General features: G+C 42.5%; 2 protein-coding genes across 6 annotated transcripts; one reads left to right on the plus strand and one right to left on the minus strand.

Annotated features, from left to right (window-relative positions):
* The first annotated feature begins 7,811 nt into the window (after window positions 1-7,811).
* Window positions 7,812-11,683, plus strand: LOC123091082 (uncharacterized). 4 transcript variants are annotated; one of them, XR_006442768.1, is made up of 4 exons: window positions 7,812-8,072; window positions 8,156-8,291; window positions 9,543-9,612; window positions 11,297-11,683. XR_006442768.1 is itself a non-coding variant. In XM_044512481.1 (4 exons), the coding sequence occupies exons 1-3, from the start codon at window positions 7,918-7,920 to the stop codon at window positions 9,563-9,565; spliced, it is 276 nt and encodes a 91-aa protein (XP_044368416.1). In that variant the 5' UTR covers window positions 7,812-7,917; the 3' UTR covers window positions 9,566-9,612; window positions 11,297-11,683. The 4 variants fall into 4 exon arrangements, 3 of the variants coding, with proteins under 3 accessions (XP_044368416.1, XP_044368415.1, XP_044368417.1); XM_044512481.1 differs by having other exon boundaries at window positions 8,156-8,253; XM_044512480.1 differs by lacking the exon at window positions 9,543-9,612.
* A 153-nt stretch (window positions 11,684-11,836) lies between these two features.
* Window positions 11,837-13,691, minus strand: LOC123091080 (B3 domain-containing protein Os03g0622200). Of its 2 annotated transcripts, XM_044512478.1 has the most exons (5): window positions 13,635-13,691; window positions 13,438-13,563; window positions 12,848-13,304; window positions 12,509-12,720; window positions 11,854-12,360 (listed from the first exon to the last, which is right to left on the minus strand). In XM_044512478.1, exons 2-5 carry the CDS (start codon window positions 13,561-13,563, stop codon window positions 12,085-12,087), a joined length of 1,071 nt encoding a protein of 356 aa, XP_044368413.1. In that variant the 5' UTR covers window positions 13,635-13,691; the 3' UTR covers window positions 11,854-12,084. The 2 variants fall into 2 exon arrangements, with proteins under 2 accessions (XP_044368414.1, XP_044368413.1); XM_044512479.1 differs by having other exon boundaries at window positions 11,837-12,360; window positions 13,438-13,686.
* Between the last annotated feature and the right edge of the window lie 211 nt (window positions 13,692-13,902).

Genomic DNA, 13,902 nt, shown 5'->3' on the forward strand with positions numbered 1-13,902 from the left:
GTATAGCAAATTGCATATATGAAATAGAGTCTAACATATCTAGGGCAAATACTAAAACTAGGAACTGTAGCAGAACCTCTAATAGAAAGGGGACGAACACGTACGGGGCAGCAGCAGCAGAAGCGCTGGACTTGGGGTCGATGTCCTCGCCAGCCATGTCGTCGAGGAGGTCATGGACGTCGGGGAAGAAGTTGTCGTCGGGGAAGTAGTCGTCGGAGTCCGGGGCGTCCGTGATGAAGAAGCCAGTAGTCGCGTGAAGCGCTCCCCAAAAACCTTATCACCCTTCTCCCGTACAGGACTCAAAAGGTGCGGCTTCGGAGGCCTACTGTCCCGACTCGCGGTGCACGCCGCAAGCCGGGATGAGGAAGACAGCAGCAGCGCAGAGATTGGAACCAGTGGCGAGAGGAAGGAGAAGTTCTGGTGCATCACTCTGAGAGGAGCGACCTCTCTTTTATAGGCGCAAGAGAAGGAGGCGAGAGGGCAGCGACGGAAGGTGAAACGAAGAGACGAAGATGAAGCAAACAGCCAGCAGCCGAATGGCTGCACCGTTCGCATTCAAACTCCACTATCGCAAAAACGTTTCAGCTTCTGTGTGACCTTTCGTATACCCGTCGTGCGTGGCAAAAATTTAGACATCGGCTCGGCTCATTCCCGCAACCCGCGGCGCGTCGTGCCGAGGCGGGCGACAGAGGAGGAGCGCGCGTGGATGTCCCTCTTGTTCTCATGCTGATACATGTGGGGAAAGAACCTTCCTTATAAAGAGGTCCAACTCCCTCTAAACTAGCAATGTGGGACTAAACTTTAGTTCCATCTCTTGCCTTGCACGAATGGGCTGCGTGGGCCTCTAGGATTTATTAGGAATTTCTGAAACTGCTATTGAGCTGGCCCATAATAGACAAAATTCCAGCAGATGAGTAGGTCCTATCTACACATCCTGTTCTGATCGTTCACCTTGAAGCTTGTGAGTTGACATCCTATCAGCTAACCATGCCATCATGCTCATGCATAGTAATCTCTCGATCATATAAGCCCATGTAAGAAGAAGTAGGGTTGTTACTCGTCTAATAAGGGTCCGAGCCTAGGTAAAACTCCTCCCATGTGTCCTACCAAACGAATTACGGTGGAACCTATATGACGCCCGATCCTATATGACGCGCAACTTTGCTGAAGCCAGAGGCTAATGGCCGGTCCATTTGGCACGTCCGCTCGTTTTCCTTTTCCGATTTTTTTGTCTGTGGTTTTTGGTTTCGGTTTTTCTTTTTCATTTTTTTCCTTTATTTGTTACTTTTAAGATTTTGATTTTCCTTTTTTTTCAAGTTTCCCATTCCTTTTTTTACAGTTTTGTAATATACTATGAACATTTTTTCTAAAATATGGTGAACATTTATTTAAAATACAATGAATATTATTTTAATATATGATTAACATTTTTATGTTATATACATTGAACATTTTTAATATATGATAAATGTTTTCTCAATTATACGATGAACATTTTTATAACACACACCAAGCATTACACACACACACACACACACACACACACACACACACACACACACACACACACACACACACACACATATATATATATATATATTATACGAATATAATTTCCTACTTTTTATAGGTTTTAAAAGTATCTAGCTGCTAAAAACAACAACCAGTTTTTTGGGTGAAAAACCGACCAAAAAACAAAGAAAATAATAGAAAACCAAGTCACGTGTAGAGTGGGCCGGCACATCTGCGCTGGCCTTCATCGAACGGTAACTTGTTTGATGCCCATAGGCGTCATGCAGGAGCTCTCATAAATTTACGTGTGACTAGAAGAACGCCCGTACGTTGCAACGGGGTCACATTAACTTTAAGAGTTCAATATTAATATTTTCATACATATCAAGTGACATTGACGTCCTTTTTTACCATCAAATCCTCACACACACACTCTCTGCCTTCCTTTTCCTCACTCTCTCTCCCCCCCTCTCTCTCTAACACACACACACATATCCATATTATTGGGTACGGAACCATAATCAATCTATTTCACACACACGCTAGTGCATAACAATATGGATTATGTGTATCATATTTGCCACCACAACTGAGGGAATTAATTTCATGTAAATCGGCTAGCCACAGCTCCAAGAATACGCGGAGGATGTGGCCCGCTTCCAAGTGCGTCTGCGCTCCGGCCACCCACGTCGGGTCCTTCAAGTGCCGCTTCCACCGCACCAACTCCCAAGGCCAGGGAAGCCGCCCTTCTTCGCCCCCTTCACCGACCGCGGCCAACGCGGTGCCGCGGCACCCGGCCTCGCCGTTCTCGTCCTCCGGCACCGTCACGACCCAGTGACGTAGCCCAAGCATGGGCCTCGAGAATCAAGAACGCTCGACAACGGAGAGGGAAGAGAAGATCATATACATGTCATAAGAAAGGGAGTTTATTTACCGCTCCCTCGATGTATTGTTTCCTTTGTTTGGAGATTGATTACCATCCATGAGTTAAGGTAAGGTTAATGTGATTGAGCGATTTTTTCTGAAAATCAATTATTTATTTTCTAATTAATGTGATTGAGCGATTTAAGGTAAGGTTAATTAATTTAGATTTGATCTTTAGAGATTGTTCATGATTGATTCTACATTACTAAATAACTTGCGCCAGTATGGAAAGTTCTGATTTGTTCAGGTTTCTTTCGTTGTGTGAGAGGGTGACGCGAAAATAAACCGATGAAGTGGGGGGAGGGGACGAAAAAAATCTATGAAAAAACCCAGCGAAGGTGAGAGGAGGTACCAAAAAAAACCATGGGAGGTGAGACGAAAAAAACCCTCCCATACTTCATGCAGGAAGAGCACACATTCATAAGCTAACGGTTTCACAATGCGTTCTTGCTGATAGTAATCGAACCAAATGAAACGATGGACAAGCAGATTGATTAAGGAACTCTAGGTAATACTTCATGTCGTAAGCATTGGCTCAAAAAGTTAATTTGTAAGTAACAAAAAAAGGCCTAGAAGAATAGTTCTACCTAAATAAAGTTTACTGCTGCACATGAGCAGATCCACACGAAGCAGAGGGGAGGTGGAGCAGGCCGGTAACCAGGGGAAGGAGCAGAGTGGGAGAAGATTTACACCGCCGTCTCCACTGGATATGGTGTCTCCGCCGCATCTGTGGAGGCGCCGTGGCTCCGCCTCGGATGGTGCTCGTGGCTATGGTGAAGAGGAGGGGCGACGCATGGGCAAAGATGCAGGCGGTACTCGTGGCCAAAATAGTGGGTCGTTCGAGCTGCGGAAGGGAGGAGGGGATCGCCGGGAGGCGGCGAGATCGGTGGGCGGCGGCGGCGGCCAGGTAGGGAAGTCGAGGTAGGGCGTTGTGTTTTTTTAGGGGAATTGCTTGTGAAAATAACGTGCCACAACGATGTAGCGAGCGGATCCCCTTAAAAAAGACGTAGCGAGTGGATTCCCTTAAAACTGGTAGGAATGGACACGATTGATGACGCTGATAAATAGTGGTGAATGTTGGCCTAATTTACTATCATCATGCATGGAAACGAATCATCAAGAAAAAGAATACTTCCTATTACTACGCTCATAGGAAGCTTCCTAATCTCTGCTACCAAACAGTTTCTGCCCAAACAAGGAAGGAAAGTTATGGACCTGATTCGAAAGGAAACAAACGTTATGAAGATTAATTAATTTAGATTTGATCTTTAGAGATTGATTGTGATTGATTCTTTTACATAAAGACATTACTAAATAATTTGTGTCAGTATGGAAAGTTCTGATCCGTTCAGTTTTTTTCGGTGTGTGAGAGGGTGAAGCGAAAATAAACCGATGAAGTGGGGGGAGGGGACGAAAAAAAATCTACGAAAAAACCAGCAAAGGTGGGAGGAGGTACCAAAAAAACCCATGGTAGGTGGGACGAAAAAAAACCTGGAAGCGAGACTACCAACTGCTTCATTAGGAGTAGAGATCATGCATGGAAACGAATCATCAAGAAAAAGAATACTTCCTATTACTACGCTCATAGGAAGCTTCCTAATCTCTGCTACCAAACAGTTTCTGCCCAAACAAGGAAGGAAAGTTATGGACCTGATTCGGAAGGAAACAAACGTTATGAAGATCAATTAATTTAGATTTGATCTTTAGAGATTGATTGTGATTGATTCTTTTACATAAAGACATTACTAAATAATTTGTGTCAGTATGGAAAGTTCTGATCCGTTCAGTTTTTTCGGTGTGTGAGAGGGTGAAGCGAAAATAAACCGATGAAGTGGGGGGAGGGGACGAAAAAAATCTACGAAAAAACCAGCGAAGGTGGGAGGAGGTACCAAAAAAAACATGGTAGGTGGGACGAAAAAAAACCTGGAAGTGAGACTACCAACTGCTCCATTAGGAGTAGAGATTACCGTATTGTTGGTTTGTACATTGCGAAACAACCTTGATAACGTGCTTCAGCCAGGTTCATTGGCTTTCTTCATATTTTGGGACAAACTTTGACTATCAATATGATTAACTAAATATGATTATATGCTGCAAAAAGTATATTATTGGATTTATATTTGATAGAAATTCTCAACGTTACAATTTTTTGTGATATATAGTTTATATTTTGTTACTTAACTTTATAATCAAAATTTGACCCAAAGTATGAGGACTTACAAATTCAGACGAAGGAAATATGAAATTTGAATGTCAAGGTCGACCTACCTGCATTTACTAGCTAAATATAGAGCATTTTATTTCCTATAGCCAATACTAGCAAATCTCCCGTAACTAATACTCCCTCCGTCCCAAAATTCTTGTCTTAGATTTGTCTAGATACAGATGTATAGATCCACCAGCTTGCACAATTACTTGTGACCAAATATAGAATTAATAGTAGATTTCTCGTAATTAATAGTGGGACTAGATGATAAGCCACCAGCTTGGCACAATTACTTGTTAATATATATATATAGCAATTAGCAGGTATACGGTTGTCATTCATAGGCAAACAATCCCTACAAACGAATTCGAATCATTATATCAGGAAGCTTATACTACCATGGAGAGAAGCAAGGTGCTTATGCTGGCAATCCTTCCGTGCATCCTAATATTTTCTCAGGGTAAGTACACACCATCAATTAGGTGAACTTCTAGTAAGATTGGTTAGTCTACATAATTTTGGACAATCCGGTTGAGAAGCACTACATATTTTTTTTTCCGAATATTGAAGCACAACATAATTTTACCAAATACCGGACTAAATGAGAACACACGTACTTGCATGCAGGACAAACAACTGATCAAGTGGATAGTAGCAAGATCCAACTGTGCGGGTGCCAAGAGAAATCTCATCCCTGCCTGAATAATTTATGTTTCTGTTGTGTACTGGAGCAAGATGTTTGCTTTAGGATCATCAACGAATGCATTTGTGGTCCTAATTGCACCTCTTTACATCCAACCTTCCCTCCTCCCCTCTCTTTGCCTTAAAACACTGCCAGATTGTTGCGATGAAAAGTAATGTCATCGATATCTTGCAATAAAGAAAATAAGTTGTAGTCATTACAGGCATAGCTTTACCAAAATGATAAGCGCCAACATGTGGCATGAAGCAACATGGTCCAAACGCTTTCATTACTATCCATTTTGCCACATCAAACAGATGATATCAACATAATCTTTTTAGTTTTTTAGACTTAAAAATTATTTATCTCTTAAATAAAAAAATCCAATAAAAATCGGTTTTCAACGTTAAATCTGTCTCGACGAGATCTTCAAAACTAGATCTCATATTGATATGTTTTGTGGACTTTTTTTGGGCCAAACGTTGCCATGACGTTACATGGAAGTTGTCATAGTATTTACACTAAAGTTGTCATGATATGTTTCATCTATTTTTTTTCTTCTAGATTTAAAACTACCATTGTATTTTAACTACTTTCCACGGAAAATTTTATTAATTGACCATGGAATTTTTAGTAATTAACCACGGCAAATTTAGTTCATGGATCATGGAAAAAAATTGTAATTCATGATGGCAATTTTAGTTTATAGATCATGACCATTTTAGTATTTTGACAATGGAAATTATTTTTGTATGAACCCCCAAAAAACATAGATCCCAAGGGATTCAAACTCAGGCAGTTCGCTCCACGTCCAAAGCTTGTTAACCACGAACTACTGGCCTTGAGTGGTTAGAAACAGCGTGAGACATATAACATTTTTGTAGCGCTATTTGTTGCACATAACAATGTACTATATCGCGTCAATTTTTTGGGAACAAAAAAAAATCATGACTAGAAAAGGTTCATGGATTTTAAAAATAAGTTCATCAATTTTGAAAAAAGTTCATGGACTTTCAACAAAAATCTACAAAATTGAAAAAACTTCATCGAATTTGAAAAAAAGTTCATTGAATTTGGAAAACAAAGTTCACAATTTTTTTTAAAAAGTTCACTAAATTAGAAAAAAGTTCATCAAATTTGGAAAAAGTTCATTGAAACTTCAGTGAATTTTTAAAAAAAGTTCATCGAATTTGAAAAAAGTTCATTGAAATTAAAAAAAGTTCAGCGAATTTGAAAAAATTACATCAATTTGAAGAATTATAAAAAAAACCATCAAGCCAGGAAGAATAAAAAGAAAAACAAAAACAATAAATGAAAAAGCAAGAAGGAAGAAGGAAAAAGGATAAAAGGAAAGATGAGCTAAGAAAAGATGTGAAAGGATGTTATCGACCAGGTCGAGCTAGGTGGCGCGCTGGTTACTGCCTGTAAATTGGAAGCCGATGTCGGGAGCGTGTACAAAACGGATAGGAGATAGGGTGAGCTCTCACCCAGTGCGGGACGCTGCAGGCGCCCATTTGCAGAATACACATTAACGGGCGCTTGCAACGCCAAAAAGGATTCGCCCAAGAAGAGATGAGAGCTCCTCTCCAGCGCCTTCCGTGCCCGTTAGCAAACCCAGCGTCTGCTGCGTCGCTTGCATGGGCTTGGCCCAGCAACGCACGCTGGCTCCCACTCGCTCGCTAGCCGCCCGCTCGATCGTTTGTTTCTTCTTTCCCTTCCCCAAAATTGCTACAGTATGTCATGATTTCTCTTAGTATAAAAATCAACCGGTTTTCCCTAAAAAAACAACTGGTTTTCTATAGTACATACTCTTCTTCTTAGGAAAAGTTCATCGAATTCGAAAAAAAGTTCATCGAAATTTAGAAAGATTTCGTTGAATATCTAAATAGTTCATCAAATTTGCAAAAAAGTTCATCAATTTTAAAAAAATCGTCAAATACGAAAAAAAGTTCGTCAAATTTGAAAAATGTTCATTGAATTTGAAAAATGAATATGAAAAAAAGTTCATCGAATTTGAAATTTTTTTATCGGATCCAAAAAAGATTCATCGAGGTTGAAAAAATGTTCGCCAGATTTGAAAAAAGTTCATCGATTATGGAAAAAGTTCATGAATTTGTAAACAAAAAGTTCATCCATTTTTCTGGAAAAAAAGGAAGAAATAAATTTTCTCGAATTTGAAAAAAAGGGAAAAAGGAAAGATGAAAGAAAAAATCAGAGAAAAGATGTAAGTTATCACATCAAGCTTGGTGGCGCGGCGGTTGTTGCGTAGTCTCACGTGGTCGAGGTTCGATTCTCCCTTGAGTGCTCTTTTTTGCGTTATAAAAACGTATAGATAACGTTGAGATGGACCGGCCAGTTAGGAGGGGGGGTGTGCGCCCGTTTGTGGAAACAGCTCTATCGGGCGCAAAGGGCGCCAAATAGGATTTGGGCCATTTGGCGCTCCCCTGACGCGAGGTTTCCCTACGTAATTGTAGGGGTAGATGGGCCAGAAGCCCAGAACTGCACCATTTTGGTAAAACCCTAAACCTCGCCATTTCTAGTTCCCCACCACGCCACCACCGCCGTCCCCACCTTCTCCGACGAAACCCTAGCGATGGCGTTCCGCGGCGCAGCCTCCCGCTCCTTCCTCGCCGCCGTCCGCGGTCGCACCGCCTCCACTGCCCCGCGCGTACGCGCGGCCCCCATTCCCGCGGCCCCTCCCCGTCGCATCCCTGCCTCAGCGCCCTCCTCCCCTCTCGCCGCCGCAAGGTAGTCGGGACGAAATGCCTCCCCGATACGCCAGAAATCAGTGATGTGATGTGACTGTAACAAGTGGTCTTAATCCTATGCAGGCCATTGGCGGCGTTGATGGGGTCGCCGGTGTTGGTTGCCGCAAGGCTGACGGGGCACTGCGCGGCGAGCGCGCGGGCGTGCTGTGAGCTCTCCCAGGGTACCCCCTTCTGCCGCACTTGTCAGGATCGCTAACAAGTTAGTTATCATGAAAACATCGTACCTGCCTGCATCACAAGCTGCCCCTTTAACATTCTAGATGCATAATTATTTTTGGGGAACGTTCTAGATGTGAAATAATGCTTATGCAATCATTACTTGCGTGATGATTTGATATGTGTGCATTGGGGAGGATTGCTATCATGGCTTGAAATTTCTCCTGGTTGGAGGGTTGTGGTCTGCGGACCATTGTTTTCCGTTATTTGCTCTATCACTGCAATGGTGCATTTTGGTACTAATAGGTTTTAATATGGAAGTATGTATATGTCCAGTGTATTTTGTATTTGAGTATGTCATGTTTAGTTGAAATTGCTTGATGACTATAGTCATGATAATAATATAATTCAGCGTTGGAAATATTTGGAAATGATTTTTCCTACTGAATTCAAGGGGTTAAAATGCATGATGTGTTTGTCCACATAATGTATGAATTGTATCTGATGCAGTGTTGTTTCGACACTCATTAGTCATTACTAACCTCTAGGAGCCATCTTGATCAGAAGCATATCCTTACATGTGAAATGCTGTTTGGCTGGATTACGTGGGTTAGCTTATTGCACATTAGTCTAGCTTAACCCTTGGTTGGGGGCGATTAGAAGGCTTTGACGAGGTTGACATAGTACATAACTACCTTACATCATAATAAACCTTGGTCATTATTTGCTTTAAAGTGCGAAATGGTATTTGTCTGAATTATGTGCGTTAGCTTATTGCCCATTAGGCTAGCTTAATCTTTGGTTAGGGTGATTAGAAGACTTTGACGGGGTTGACGTAAGCACATAACCCCACCTCATAATCCGTTACAAACCTAAACTAATCTTAGATTCGTTCTTATCCATTTTTTCATCAGACAGACTTCAGTTGGTCGTGTGTGTGCTGTTTGTTCCCTGAAGTGTGCCAAATTGTTTTCCTTGTTTTTTCGTGGTGCTGTTTGTGCGCAACGATGTTTTTCGACTGGACGATGGGTTGGCGCCTAGCACCTAACTGGCTAATACCCGGGTTCTCAGGCTAGGCGTCCACCTTTAGAACAGTGGTATGGTCTACTGATGGCATAGGATCAAAATGATTTTTCTTGCGAAATATTTTATCAATAAGTGACATAATTGACATTGTAGTGGAGAATTGTGTTTGCCCGATGATGTATCCAACTATCCATCGTTTGCTGTTTTGATGAATTTATATTGCAGCAATACAACTAATATAAGAGCATACAAAATTGGGATTTGATAGGGAAAAATGGGAAAGATGGTTGACGCAGAGGACAGCCAGAATAATTTTGGGACCCATTGCGTCAAATAATGTAGGTCTCTCTATTCCCATGACTGTTTTTGTTAGCAAGAAAATAAAGGAATTGTGTATCAAGGATCATTAGAGATTAAGAGTCGAAAACATCTGAGTCAGTTGCTGGGGTGCTGACTCATGAACTAGCTGCAACACGACTAGTCGAGGTTTCAGTTGGAAGCCAAAAAAAGGCTCATAGACTAGTCCTCATGGTTAATCATGTCTAGTTGAGCGACTCTTTATCATTGTTAAGGATAACCATGAATCAGTTTATAGTCATGTAAGGATTGTTAAATTACATGGTAAACATCCCTGAGGGGATGGCCAAGCACCAATGGCTTCTCTGAGGGAGAGGAAATTTTGCACCTGACCTGTAGAAAATAGCAAGGGAAAAAGCACTAGGCGTTACTTGTGCATTTTGCCACTGCCTAGAGTGCATCTCGCCTAAGTGCATGCCTAGGCATGCTTAAGTGCGCACCTAGCATGATTAATGACACACTTTTTCCCTGAAAATTGTTTGTTTGGAAGTGAGGGAGGTTCTTAAATGGAACCTTGGTATTAATGCGCATAGAACACGAATAGAAACTATAATATGGAAAATGTGTAACAAAAAATGGAAATAGCAAACCGGGATAGACTGGTAATCATGCGCCTTGGTCTGATAATTTTCTGAAATCTGTTTTAAATTCTTGCAGACAGTACATATGGATGTTTGTCTTATGTCTCAAGATCCTGAATGTAAATTATCACTTAAGTGGTCCACTGTGCCAAAATGTTAACCATTCTATTAGTGCATTGGTTCTCACATTAAATTTCATTTCATCTCTCATATTGAACTATGTCCTCATGTACAGTATGAATGTGCACCAGATCCCAATTTTTCTGCACTGCTCTTCGGATTATGTTAGACTGTAAAAAATGTGCAAAAAACTCCCTTCTCTAACTAATCTCCACATAAAGTAGTAAATAACAGTGCATTGTGAAAATTTTGATTCGAGAGTTCTATAGTTGGGCTGTTAGGAAATGGAGATGATGAATGACGGTTGGGCGACCAATTTAAAGCATGGTGAAGGTGCTGATGTTGAAGCAGTGCACTTCTGTTATTTTGTCAATCTTGTGGCTGTAAGAAATGGTTAATGTGAATTGAATAGCCGCGATGAAATAAATTGGCTGTATTACTAGACGTGGTCATGAAAATTATAGCTTTTAACTTTATCTGCTGCCTTATGTTCTGTGTATATGACGTGGGACATCTGGGCTGTCAGCAGTATTTGCTATTAAATATTTCAAAATCATTCTGTGTTTTCACATATTCATTTCCTAATTATCACCTGTTCCATTCCGGCTTGAAATAGTCATATATCCTAGAAAAGCTGCATCATAACTTTCATGATTAGGGGGGTGCTATCTTTTAAATATGGCGATTTGACAATGGAAACCAATAATCTTTCAAGCCAAGGTTTTCCAGTTCTGTTTATTCCAAGAATGCAGCTTATGTTTACTGTCAAGTATTGTTAGTTAGAATTTTATGTCCTGCACTCCTGCTAGTATGTGCAATGATTTTGATTCCATAGCATGTTGTAAACCTCATCGAATAAAATGCACCGACCTATCTGAACATTACCATTTTGCTCTTGTACTGCCAATGTTTTCTTTTATGATTTTCATGTCGAATCTACCTGGCATGCAACCTTATTTTGCAGGTACTTAAAGGACGAGTTGCTGCCCTTCGCAAGGATACAACAGTTCTTTTGGGTGCATCTCTTTGGAAGCTCTTCTGAGTTCAGTTCGTTTTCCTGGATTCTGCAAAGTTACAAGAAACTCCCCACTCCCAGTGCTAGCTTTTGTCTCCTAGACAAACGGACATTCTACTTGATATTTATATATGATGAATAACGTCCTTTTGATCAGCACATGTTTCATTGGATGGTTCTTGTTTGTGATGCGTGTTGAAATCTTTAATTCATAATCGGTATCATGCTGTTTCTCCATGAGTTAACACTCGTAGCGAATTTGTAACTGGGAGTTCAATGAAATCAAAGAAAACCCACATGTGATCTGTGAGTATTATCGTTGATGGCCGAACTGTAGATCTGTTGTGCTTTCAACCGTTTAAATTTATGAATTTAAAATTTCTGCTGTAATTTATAAATAACTGGTCTTGACATGATGGTAATCTTTTTCTCTGTTTTTCTCTGTTACTATAATTTCTTTCCCTTGTCAAGTATGGTTTTCTCATGTTCCCACAGTCAAGGGAACTCGGTGACATCATTTTTGATCCTATAGGTTCAACAGGAAGCTTCTTCCGTGCACCTGGATAACGTTTACATAGATAAAAGTGAACTTGGTAGATACTCCGTAGCAGGTATGAAATACATCACGATTACCGGGATAAGTTCGAACCACCAGCTTCTGTTATTATTCCAGTGATACAGCTGCAAGTTCTACGGGTACAGTCGAGCACATAAGTTCACACAGGCACAGATCAGGTTCAGCGCACCAGGACGAAGCGGCCGTGCAGCCTCCGCAGGACGTGAACGTTGGCCGCCGGTCGCCGCGCACCCTCCATTAACTCGAAAACACACACGTCGTGTGCAAGGAGGCCGTTGTCGCGGGCGAAGTTGCGCCATCCGAGACCGCAGAGGCCCCGGTAGTGGTCTCCGCTCGCGTAGCGGACGTGCCACCTCCCTTTCCCGCTGGCTCTCCGCAGAATGATCTCTTTGCCAATTGTTCCCAAGTACTTGCCTACAAACTCCGAGGGGACACGCTGCGGAACAAAACAGCATGGCGCGATTCGAACGAAGTTTAGCATTCTACTCAAAGTTTCGACACGAAGTTCACCATAATTGCTGAATATATTTTGTCACTGCAACCTGCAACTTTGGTCTGGGTTCCAGAAGGAAGATTACACTTACCACAATGCTGGTCCGGTTGGTGCCGCAGACATGGTTCGGGTGCATCACATTCACGAACACCGGGTTTCTTGGCCCAGTCGGGACAGGGACGCTTGATATCTCCTCCTTGTCTTCCTCCGTCAGATGGAACTCGCTCACGGGCCCATTCTTGCAGAAGTAGTACCTATTCTTGGCAGCCGCCTCACCATGATCCATGTCAACATCTTCGTGGCCTGCAGCAGGCTCAACCGGTAAATACATAACATGCATCTGCAACATTAGTTACACATAAAATTGCAACTGGTGCATTCTAATTAGTACTGCATGTCATGCCTATATCGTGACACAAGTCATGTTTACCTGCCCGGGCAATGCTCTTGCCGGTGCCTCTGTAAAGCGTCATCTCCAGGCCAGCACCATCGCCTTTCGCCGCCGGTGGCGGATGCGGTGCGCGTTCTTCAGCTTTGTTGGAAGCCTGGTAGCCGCATCGGCGGCCTTTAGCTCTGGCAGAGTTCTCTGCTATGTCATTGTCATCACAGGCACGACGTTTGACAGGACGAGGAGGTGGTGGTTTCTGGCAGCCGGTCGAGTCGAACATCAGGACATCAAAGGAGGACGCTCCACCATATTTGAAGAGCAGGCGGTCTCCTTCCCCGATACCGTGACCGTCGACAAACTCCTTCCACCCAGACCGGAGGACTACTTCGTCCGTGTCGCCGGCTACTTTGATGCTCCAAGATTTGCCACTGGGGGGCTTCAGATTGATGACTTCAGAGATGCGCCCGTTGAAGTTCTTTGCAAACCTACCAGGTAAGCTCTACAGGAAGAACAAGTAGTGTTATGAATGATACAAAATCGAGATCCACGCTTGAGTTTACAAAGGCAATATAAGCAAATGCAAAGAGAAAGCTCTGCAGTGCAGGCTGGGAGGCAGAAGGAAGATTCCTGACCATGCTTTGGGTGAAGTCCCCAACCATGAGCTTGAAGAAGTGCTTGTTCTCATCAGCCATGTGGCTCCAGTAGCAATGCTCTTGCCACTCCGCGCAGCGCTCGCAGTTCTTGCCCATCTTCTGCATCTGGGAGGGTATCAGGGAAAGATCACAGAGGATGGATGGATGGAGGTGTGCAGTCGGAGATGATAACCCACCTGGTGTTCTGATAGCACAGGCGGTGCTTCCTATGGGCACTGGACTCTGGAATGCACTACGGCATGTCGGCACACTAGTCACTCTAGTCTAAGGCAATGTGTAGACCAGCTGACAGGGTGACACGTTGCTAGGCAGGGTGACAACTGTCGGAAGGTTGTTTCTTCACCTGTCTGTTCGTATCGGAAACGAAATGCAACCAGGATTATTAAAAAAATGGATTATTAGAAGCATCTACACCAGTATTGAGACGAGCTTTAGAACAAAAAA

This window comes from Triticum aestivum, chromosome 4B (assembly GCF_018294505.1).
Source record: "Triticum aestivum cultivar Chinese Spring chromosome 4B, IWGSC CS RefSeq v2.1, whole genome shotgun sequence".
Lineage (NCBI taxonomy): Eukaryota > Viridiplantae > Streptophyta > Magnoliopsida > Poales > Poaceae > Triticum > Triticum aestivum.